At 46.3% G+C, this 11,085-nt stretch overlaps 1 protein-coding gene across 1 annotated transcript in view; it reads right to left on the bottom strand.

The window, feature by feature from the left end:
* Window positions 1-4,774: 4,774 nt before the first annotated feature.
* The window catches only part of SULT4A1 (sulfotransferase family 4A member 1), a 49,179-nt gene continuing 42,868 nt past the window's right edge, over window positions 4,775-11,085 (bottom strand). Inside the window, exons 5-7 of the mRNA XM_027854380.1 lie at window positions 10,772-10,866; window positions 8,746-8,884; window positions 4,775-4,887 (exon numbers count right to left, since the gene is read on the bottom strand). Of these exons, the coding sequence (XP_027710181.1) occupies window positions 4,775-4,887; window positions 8,746-8,884; window positions 10,772-10,866 (347 nt within the window). The remainder of the gene's footprint in view (window positions 4,888-8,745; window positions 8,885-10,771; window positions 10,867-11,085) is intronic.

The raw sequence follows: 11,085 nt of genomic DNA, 5'->3' as shown, positions 1-11,085 counted from the left end.
GGGGCCTCAGAGAGGGCAGGAGAGGGGCGGAGCCTTAGAGATGAGGTGAATCGAGGGGCGGGGCCTCCCTCCTGATAGTTTGTATCCATCTCCAGCCCTCGTTCCATTCCCGCTGGGGCATCCCGGCCCCGCCTTTGCTGTAGCTAGATCGAAGCCTGTGTGTGCGGGCATCCCTGACTTGGAAGCAGCCCCCATCCCACTCGGGACGGCTCCTGCCTGGGTGCCGCTCTGCATCTATAGAGCAAGTTTCCCCACTTGGACTGTACCAATGACATCACGTGCCCAGTGCACGAGGTGGTGCTCGCCACGTCCCACACCTCCTGATGGTTTTGAAGGAAACTCCTCAGGCCGTACGGGTGTGAGGTTTCTGTGTGGTCCGCAAGCTTCTGGTCACTCTCTTTTCTTAATCCTGAGCATCGTGTTTTTCACCACCCTCCCCTGGGCACATCTTTGTATCAAAGTCACCAAGTATCACAAGATACCTTGATATGATTGGAAGGATGTTACCTCCTTCTTAACCTCTACCACAGATGTTGACTAATTATCTTCATGCTGATGTTTTTGCAAATGCTTATCATGAGCCAAATTCATGGGAGTGATTATGGATCTTGTTTAAAAGTCTCTGCAGAATTCCGGATTGATGCCATCGGCATAATGCCATCCCCATGCCCCAGCAAGAAAATCTGGAGGACCTCACGGTCTATAAGAAATCCCTCTTTGCCCTGACTGTTCTGGATCAGCCACAGGAAGGTGGCAAACCCTTTTGGTGAGCTTACATTTGTGTTTGTTACACCTCCCTTGATAACAATAGAGGATCACAACCTTCATCAAGGCTATTTCTTGCTTTATCTTTCAACGAATCTTGTATAATTTTGACCTGCACCTTGGTGGGGAAGCTGGTAGAGATATTGGCTACTGGGCACTCTTGCTTACAGAAGTGTACCTATTTTCTTCTAATAGACTTGTCAAGGATGTTCACCATACATATGTAGAATACTCCTCTAAAAACTGTATAGAGATAAGAAAGTGTAGAAGTTGGACTGTTATTTCAGGAAGAAGCTTAGCAGGAGCTTGGTGGTTTCACAAAGACAATCTAGTCTGTCCTCCTCTCAGAACCTTAGGGTCGTTTTGGCTTGTATTTCTCTTATTTCTAGTGAGTTGGAGTAGTCTTTCATAAGGCTCTGAATCATTGGCAATTCTTCTGAGGATTGCTGTTTCATGTCCTTTAATCTGTTAGTCCTTAAACATATATATTGGTGTTAGCTCCCTGTGTAGCTTGGATAGCAGACCCTTTTGAAAGATTTTTTCCCTAGCTGACTGCTTTCCCTTCTTATCCTAGTTGTTTAATTTGATTTATGCAAAAGCTTTTCAATTTCAGGCAAGTTCTATCTTTTATGGCCACTTCTAGAACTCACCTCTTAGGCTATAGACATAAAAGTACCTGATCTGATTCTTTTCTAATTGTGCTATGATCTGGCCTTTAATATTCAGGTCATTTTGAACTTATTGTATAATATAACATGGTGTTGAATGTGGGTTTATATTTGATTTCTGCCCAACAGCTTTCCATTTTTTCCAACAATTTTTGTCAGATTAGTTCTTCCCTAAGGAATTTATGTTCTTGGGTTTACTAAGCATTGTCCTAGTGAGTTCAGTGGTCCTTATCTTGTCTATCCCACCGATCTACTTTTCTAGTTTTTAACCAGCATTAGATATTGTCTTGTAATATTCATTATTACTTTATGTTTTTATCTTATTTATTCTCTTAGTATAATTTGACGTCTAAATGTACAGCAAGGCTTTCCAAGTAGTTTCCTATCTTTTTTCTTCTTGAGATCAAGCAAGCCAGCACTTATTAAGTGCCTTCTATGTACCAGGTACTTTGCTCAGCTCTGGAGAAACAAAGACAAAAAAAGAAACCACCCCTGCTTTGGTTTGGTGGAGCAGGCATCTGTTTGAAGTCAAGAAAACCTGCATTCAGCAGCAGCTAGGTGGCGCAGTGGATAGAGTACCAGCCCTGGAGTCAGGAAGACCTGAGTTCAAATTTGATCTCAGACCAGACACTTGACGCTTACCAGCTGTGTGACCCTGGGCAGGTCACTCTTCCTTTCTGAGCCTCAGTTTCTTCTGAGTAACATGAAGAGTTTATACTCAATGGCATTAGAGGTCCTTTCTGGCTCTGAATTTATCATACTATAATATGGTGCATTCCATCAGGGGAGAAACCTGTGCATACATAAGTAGACCACAGGGACTGTAAGCTCCTCTGGAGCATATATGGGATGGGGTGAGAATTCTGGGGGCTCAACAGGCACCCAAGAATTTTTAATGGAATACCGGAGATATTAGGAAGTTTGACTGCAAAGCCACCCAACAGATAGCGGGAAATGTAGCCTGATACGTAAGTCATAGGTAACTCAATGACTGGAAACTCCACTTTTGCAAATGAATTTGACCTTAATGTGACCATAAGGAAAACTGGCTGTGACAGGGGTCTCACCTAGACAAAGGGGGATGGGGTAGAGGCAGGGATAAAGGGGTGCTCAAGTGTGATGGTCCCTGCAGTGATCGGCAGAGGGGAGCTGTCAGTGGAAAAGGAACGGAAAGGACGAGCCTTTATTAAATGCTAGAGGCTCTAGACAGGAAACCTTTTCTCCAGGTTCCTTCAAGCCTCGCCTTCAAGTCCTGGCTCTGACCCTCTCCATCAGGGGGAACAGCGAGCAAGCCAAGTTCCCTCACCAGGCAGCAGCTTCTTCCCCAGATTAAAATCCCTGGACTGTCAGCAGCCCTTTGTGAACAAGGAAACATAAACGGTGAGGACGGCGGCATCCGAAAGGACCCCAGGCACGGAACATGTCTTTATTAGAGAAGCAAGCAAGCAAGCACAGAAAGGACACGCGGTGCTTAAGGTCGATACAATACGAAAAATAGAAAAATAGAAATGAAATTCCATGGAAAGCAGCCTCACACACAGCTAGATAAGAGAAGGTGCCCGGCCACGCTATTGGCCACCTGCTCTCCAAACAGCTTTTTCTTTTTTTATTTAAAAAGGAATAAAAGTGTAAATCCAGTGTCTACACCTGTGTTTCAAATAAAGCAGCACAGAACTGAGCCCTTTGGGGTGGTATCTGCCCTTCTAGTCCTAGAACCTGGGTAAGGACTGCCTTTCAGCTGCTGGTGCATCTTAGAAGAGACAGGCATTCTCACAGCTGCCGTCGAGAAAGTGATTGGGAGCCAGACGGCAGCTGCCCACGTCCCTTCCCACCGCCCTTCTGGCTCTCCTTTCCCCCATGCTTTTCTCTGAGTCTCTTTCCTTACCCCTCTGGGTTCTCCATGCTTTGGGTCTGGTGGGAAGGCAGTGACGATATCACCTTTTCCCTTCAGATGCCATGAGGTTCAGGGCTCATGTAAACAGGAGCAAGAACTGGTCTGAGTGAAGTATGCTGTCAAGCTTGCAAAATGTTTCTCCTGCAGCCAAGGCCTCAAGTACAGACAGAACAACATAAACAGTATGGAAAAAGCGAGAATGTTTTAGAAGTCTCATAGTTGGCAGGCTGCTTGCCACTTTCAGTTGACTGCTGTCTTAGGGGACAAAAAAGGCAGCTATGGAGTAAAACATAATTTCCAGTTGCAGTTTATGGTTAATGTTTTCTGTCACTGTAAATGTCATCTTCCATATGAACACTTCAAATTATGTTACATGCCCATGTACTGGATTCTCCTTGCCAGGCCTCCATCACCAAAGTTCTCCTAGCAACCTTCACAGGCCTCTAAGTCCGCCCAAAGAAAACCATGCAGAAAGCCCTCCCCTATCTGGAAAAACTAGGGGCCAGTTTCTACATCTGTGGGCACACCCCCCATGATGTGGCTTCAACCCATACCATCTTGTGCTGATATGACTCAACCCTGCTATCACTTCGCACACGTCCTCCATAGTATCGCTTGGCTATTTGCCTCAGACCAGATCTGATAGTTAGGAGGGATTCAAGCTAGCCTTGGGGTACAAGCGCTATTAACCAGCAGCCTGCTTACTGCCTGACTTGTAACATCATTCTTAGAGAGTTAATTGCCCCTCTGGCATTGGTTTTAGTATCAAGATCAAGGAACTACGTGAAACAGGATATGCCTACATTTCAGAAGAGACACCAAAGACTGAGCCCTAGAAAACTCAAAGAAGGAAGAGCTCTCTTCCAGACTCTCACCCCATCCCTACCCTCCATCTTAGAGCCATTACTCATCTAAGAACCAGATAATTGTGCCCTTTATGATAAAACTACAAAAATAAATACAACAGTTAACCCCTGAGATCATTCTAGAATTCCGTTTGGGCTTGTCACTGATTCCCCTCTGAAATGAACATTTATTTGGTTTACTATGTTTATTCAGAGTCTCGGTGAAAAGCTCTATAAAATACAATAAATAATCAGGATGGGGCAGAAAAGGTATATATTCTAATTGCATATATGTTACATACTTTGTACTTATATAGAATACAGTCCATCACGGCTGCATGTTTTTGTAACGGCTTATGTTCATACGAGTAGATAAGGGACTTCAAACACTACAGATCAGAGGGCTGTTTGGGACTGAAGGTAATTACGTGGCCGACAGTTACTTAGCTGTTGGCTTTTTCCAGTTGTTTTACACAGAGCTACCAATGTTTGTCCAGCAAGTCATAAGGGAACGCATCAAGGGCTTCTAGCTAGTCGTACAGGACACGGGTGCTGCGAGCATGCAAAGTTTTTTTGTAGTTTGAGTTTTCTTTCTATCTCTTTTATAAATAAAAGTCAAAGACGAGATCACACTTTCCCATCTTCTGTTTGTATACCAGATCAAACTTCTCATTCATGGATACAGTGAAGATGTCCTTCCATAGGCCAACTCTTCCTGAAATGAAAAGCAGAAGAGGTGTCATTTGATTTCTACATGCCTGCTGCACCAAACCCTAAACCACAGGCACTCTGAGAACCCTGAGCAATGGAAACACCAGGCTCCAGACTCCGCTTTAGAACATGGTGGGCACGCAAATTCTTTTTATGATGCAAATGTGGTGCTGATACCTAAACCAGGAAGAGCCAAGATAGAGAAAGAAAATTATAGGCCAATCTCCCTGATGAATATAGATGCAAAAGTTCTAAATAAAATATTGGCAAAGAGATTACAACAACTCATCTCGAGGATAATTCACTACGACCAGGTAGGATTTATATCAGGAATGCAGGGCTGGTTCAGTATTGGGAAAACTATCAGCATAATTGACCGTATCAACAACAAAACTAACAGAAATCATGATTATCTCAATAGATGCAGAGAGCATGGTGGGCTAGGGATGCAGCCAGCAGACAATTTGTAGGACAACCATGCTTCAGTGGTTGGACTTTCACTGACTGAGGTTGTTGGGTTTGGAGAAATATGACTTAACCCGAAACATATCTGAGTACAGTCATAGAACATCAGTGCTGGAGGGGACCTCCTCCAAGGCCATGCAGCCCAACCCTGACCCAATCAGGAACGAGTCATCATCCACAGGTGAAAAGGAGCTCACTCGACACAGTTCCTGGCATAGAGTGGTCACTTAGTAAATGCTTCTTTATTCATTGATCGATTGGTCGCCTCCTGGGGCCCTCTGCACTACTCTTGAATGGTCTTGCCCTTTGGGGCTGAGCAGGAGAAGGCTACTCCCTCTTCTATGGTGGCCCTCTCAGTGATGACAGGGATCTTTTCCTACTAAATCTCATCTTCACTAGAATAATATTATAGGGTCCTAGAGGTAGAGCTGGACGGGAAGGTAGACCAGTCCAGCACCCTCCTTCTACGGAGGAGGAAACTGAGGCCCACAGAGGGCAATGTGCTGGCCAAGGTGACACAAGTAATAAATTGCAGAGCCAGCCTGTGATTGCAAGCTCAGCACTTTCCGCTGTTCCATGCTGCCTCCCAGATGGGATGGGCCCCACAAAATAGACCACTTTCTAGATTGAAAGCTCTCAAGGTGGGGCTCGGATGTCCAGAATGAGTGTCCCAACAGGCATCCACTTCTCTGATATGGGCTCAGGTCAGCGGTGGATGGGCCGAAGCCCAAGAGAATTTGGAAGAGATTCTCCATATTGCAAACTGACTTGGAACTACCAAGTAACAAAGGATCCCATCTCTGATGTCTACTCTCTGTATGACCATGGATAAGTCTGATTAACCACTCTGTGCCTCAATTTTATTCCTTGTAAAATGGTTTCATTCGTAGAGCAATGTAAGGAATGAGCTGCCCTTCAGTATGAAGCGTGTGGCATACTAAAAAGAAAAACCTCTTTCCTGGAGGGATAATAACATGAGAACCTTCTCACCTGCTTGGCCAGGGTGGTTCTCAAAATAGACCTCGCCCTTCCCACTTTGTTCACAGCTAGAGAAAATTATCATACTGGGCAGGAAATCTGGTAAGACAGGATTGCCTTATCCCATCTTTCCTTGAGATAACAATGAAAAAGAAAGAAAAGGACCACTGGGAGACTTGGTCTATTCAACAGGAGATAACAAAAGGCAGCAGTGACCTGGTTTGTTGGACTGTGCAAATGACCAAATCTGGTCACAGAGTGGACTTTGCCCACCATAAACTTCAGTGTGACTGTCTACACAGATCACCAAATCCTTAGGTTTGCCCCTGGACTACTCACACTAGCTAATAAAAAGGGTGCCTATATCCTACCATCTAATCACTAACAATGTAGCTCATAGTTAAATTGATGTTTTTCAGCCAGATGACTGGTCAGCCCTTATGGCTGGGATCTGATGGGTTGCTCCACAGTTGGCCTCAGATCATCAATTATTGTGTCCAAATACAGAGAGAAGCAATAGTCCCCATTTTCTGCTCTGGTCAGACTTCATTGGGAATCCTAGGTTTAGCTTTGTGTACCCAATTTTAGGAGGGATGCTGATGAGTGGGACAGAGCGTGGAGAGGAGAGTCTCCAGGGTGGGGTGATAACAGGAAACCATATTACATGATGATAGATGGAGGGAACTGAAAAAGGAAAAACTTCGGGGGAAACGTGCAGCAGGCTTGAGGTGTTTGAAGGGTTAGCACAGGGCAGAAAGAGTAATCTTATGCTTGGTGCCTGAAGGCAGCCCCAGGAGCCTTGGGGAGAGCTGAAGGTAAGGACATTTCAGCTCAGACCTAGCCCTAAGAGCTGTCCCCAAAGGGAGTGGACTATAGGCCTTCCAGGAAGCATGGAGTAATGAGAAAACTATTGGATTGGGAGGCAGGAGAAACCTGGTGTTGAATTCCATCTCTGATGCACACTGCCTGAATGATGGGCAAATCTAATTAATCCCTCTGTGCTTCTGTTTCCTCATCTATAAAGTGGTGATAAGACCTACCTGTAGTTCTGTTACTAAGACTATGTGTATAAGCCACCCTACAAGTTGTAAAGCCCTCTAGAAATGTCACTTGTTACTATTGGACATTTGCAGCACCTGGCACCATGCCTGGTACCCAGGGGGCACTGGTGCATTGGCTGGTTGGTCAATTTTTCAGGCACAAGATGCATTAGCACTCAGGGGGAATGTTGTTTAGAAAGGAGTTATAATTTGGACAGGAGTAGACTGGAGGCCTCTGAAATCCAAGCCAACTCTGACATTCAGTGATTCTATATATTTGGTTGCAGAAGTCTGAAAGTAGTAGTTGGCTTAAGAAAAACCTAGGAGTAAGTGATCACAGTATTTGAAGCTAGAAGGGACTGCAAAGATTCGCTTCAATTCAATAAGTATTTATCATATGCCTATTATGGGCCAGGCCCTATGCTTGGTCCTAGGGATCCTCCCTCCCCAAAAGAGGAAACAGTCCCTGCCCTCAAGCAGCTTACGTTCTCCCAGAGAAAAATAATACGTGCACAAATAAGTGTATACAGCCTATATACAGAACGAATAAAGAGTAATTTTGGTGGGTGTGAGAGTAAATATAACCAAGGTGGAGTCAAGAAAGGCCTTCTGAGGAAGGGAGTTCCTTAGCTGAGCTGGGAAAGAGGTAGGAATTCAAGAGTGGTAGTAAGGAGGAAGGGTGTTCTGGCATGAGGCATGGCCTAGGCAAAGGCCCAGAGTAATGGAAAGGTGCTGAGGTGGGAGATGGAGTATGGTGAGTGAGAAACAGAGGGAAGGCCAATGTGGCCTTCTGTCCCTTAGTGTTCAAGAATGTAACGAGACTGGAAAGGTAGGTTTGGACAAGATGGTGAGGGGCATCTAATGCTAAACAGAGGACTTTACAATCGATCCTATTGATGTTTGCTGAGTAGGGGAATGAGAGATGGGATCACCCCTGTGCTTTAGGAAGACTGTTCTGGCCTTGAGTGGAGGATGGATTGGAGTGGGGAGAGACTTGAGGTGAGCAGATCCATTAAATGGCTGTTACAAGGGTCTAGGCAAGAGTTGATGGTAGTCTGACCCAGGGTGCTGGCCACGGTGTGAGGCTCGAGAAGCTGTCTCCTTCAGGATGCCATCTTTGGTTCTCTGTGTCAGTGCTGAGCTCCCCCCTGCCCAGCCTCCCCCTCATCACATGATCCTCACATAACTTACTTAGCAGGTAATACTGCACACATTGTCCTGATCCGCGTTCGTACCCGACTACCGTGATGGTTAGGTCTCTTGGGTCTGCCTCAGTGCCTAACAAGGCTCTGCACACAGCAAGGGTGTAACAAATGGTGGGGGAGTTGCTGAAAATGGGGTGAGAAAGCAACATGTGGAGGAGGAAGGAAGGAACATACCGCGCCCAACAGGAAGGGCCTCCGCGTTGCAGCACTGGTCAATGAGCTGGTGGCAGTGCTCCACCATGGACTCTAGCTGGGCCTTGTCATAAGACACACCCAGGAATCTCACCAGCTGCTCCACCATCGTCGCCAGGTCCTGGGGGAGAAGTACAGGACGCATGAGGACTATGCATGGCCCCTCCTCCCCTCCCCCGCTTGCAGAGGTAGACGTAGGCCAAGCCCCATACAGGACCATGGAGGATGAAGTGAGGAGCTAGAGCCGAGAATACAGCGAGGTGCGGCTGGGGACCAGCCTCGTCCCATGTGGCAGGCCTCGAGCCCAGGACACATTTTAAATCGCCAGAGAGGGAGGAGCAAGACTTCATAAACTGATGGGTGCTGGCAACTTATCCCCTCGTAGTCGTGGCATCTGGAGCTGCAAGAGACCTGGGAAACCACCTTGTTCAATCCGTCCTTTTATATGTGAGGAAACTGAGGCCTCGAGAGGGGGAATCATCTGCTCAAGGCCACGGGGGTGTACCGAGAAGAGCTGGGCCTCCACTTCAGGTCTCCTGACTCTCTTCTCTCACCACTCTGAAATGCTAATGCTCCAGGGTCCTAAATGCCCCTTTACAGTCTCTTGGGAGCCCCTCTAGGTGACCAACTGCATGCTGGATGCAGTGGGGGCGACAGGAGAAGGAGAAGACAAAATCTCCACTCTTGAGTCACTCAGAGTTTTCGTGGGGAGTCAAAACATACTCGGTTCGAGCCGTTGTATCGAGTGGTAGATTGAAAAGAATCCTGGACTGTCCTCAGTGGACCTCAGTTGGAACACCGGCTCTTTCACTTGAATAGTTGTGTGACTGTGAGCAAGTCATTTCCTTCTCTGGGCCTCAGCTGCTTCCTCTCAAAAATGAGTCGTAAAATTGGAAGCCAGAGAAACCCTTAAAAAGTATCTCTTTAATCCCACCCCCGCATTTTCCACATGAGGCCCAGGGAGGAATGTGACTAGTCGAAAGTTCTACGTACAAGGAGTGAAGTCAGGATTCCAACTCCTGGCCACTTCCAGAAAAGGCCAAAGAGGAAGACCAGAGGCTGAGGTCTTGGCCCACCCAAAGGGTCTACTGGTCAAGAGAGTAAAGAAACTGAGAGCAGGGCTTCCTCATCCCCAGCTCCAGCATACATCCCACTCAGCTGCCCCCAGGCTACAGTGGAAAGGACCAATCCAACTTGTCCATTCTACTGCAGTGAACAGAATTGCTTTGGGGTGGGTGAGTGAAATTGCCCATGAGAAGCAGAGAATATGCATGAGTGTGTGTACAACTGAGGGAGGGAAGAATTTGTATATACCTATGTGAAGGAGTGACACTCTATGTGAAAACACACACACTGGTTGGTGTGCGTGAGAGACAAGGAAGGTGTGTGAATGCACACATGGTGTATATGAGCAAGTCCAGTGAGAAAGGAACTGGGCTGGGGATTGGAAGGCCTGGCTGTGCCAGTTACCAGCTCTATGACCTTGGGCAAGTCACACATCCTTCTTAGGCCTTAGTTTCCTCCTCTGTAAAATGAAGCTGTTGGGCCAGATGAGCTCTAAGGCCCCTTCCACTTCTGACATGACAATCTTTGAATCTTTTCACGTCAATGAGACAGAATTACTCCCATAATTTAATAAATATTATTCTCTCTTTGTCTTACTCTCCCTTTGTCTCTCTGTCTCTCTGTTTTTCACTCTACCTCTGTCTCTGACCCTGTCTCTGTCTCTCTGTCTCTCTCTCTCATATGCACACCCATCCAAAAGCATATTTTGTGTGTGTGCTGAGGAATATAAGAGTTGGTTTGATTCTTCATACTTTGAAAATCCTCACATATCCATTTTCCTGAAGGTGCCCCTAGCTGTGGGGGATCTGATCCAGTTTTAAAGTGAACCCATGAAAGGGTATGAGGATTCACACTGATGAGGAAGGGCATGATGGGAACATTGCCTGATCAGGACAGTCAGTGCCTTCAAGCCCAGGGCACTGGTGCCGCCAGACCCACTCACCCGGTGCATGTCTTCATACTTGAGGAAAAGCACGTTTGAATCCATATGATGGTCCCAGAATTCCTGGACATGTTCAAACCACGAACCGTATCCTACTGCAGAAAAAACAGGGAACAGACTTGTCCACGGGAGACTGGGGCAGACAAAACCTCCGTCCCATTGCTGTGTCCCCCCAGATATGGAGCAGAGTGACCCCAGAGCCCAGCTACCACCTGAAAAATAGCTTTCCTGGCATGTAGGAATTATTCTTAGATAGATGGATAGATGGATAGATAGATAGATAGATAGATAGATAGATAGATAGATAGATAGAT

The sequence above is a fragment of the Vombatus ursinus genome, unplaced genomic scaffold (assembly GCF_900497805.2).
Source record: "Vombatus ursinus unplaced genomic scaffold, bare-nosed wombat genome assembly UNPS02010394.1, whole genome shotgun sequence".
In the NCBI taxonomy this organism is placed as follows: domain Eukaryota; kingdom Metazoa; phylum Chordata; class Mammalia; order Diprotodontia; family Vombatidae; genus Vombatus; species Vombatus ursinus.
The sequence above is the reverse complement of the archived record's forward strand: the minus strand, read 5'-3'. Positions and strand labels throughout refer to the sequence as shown.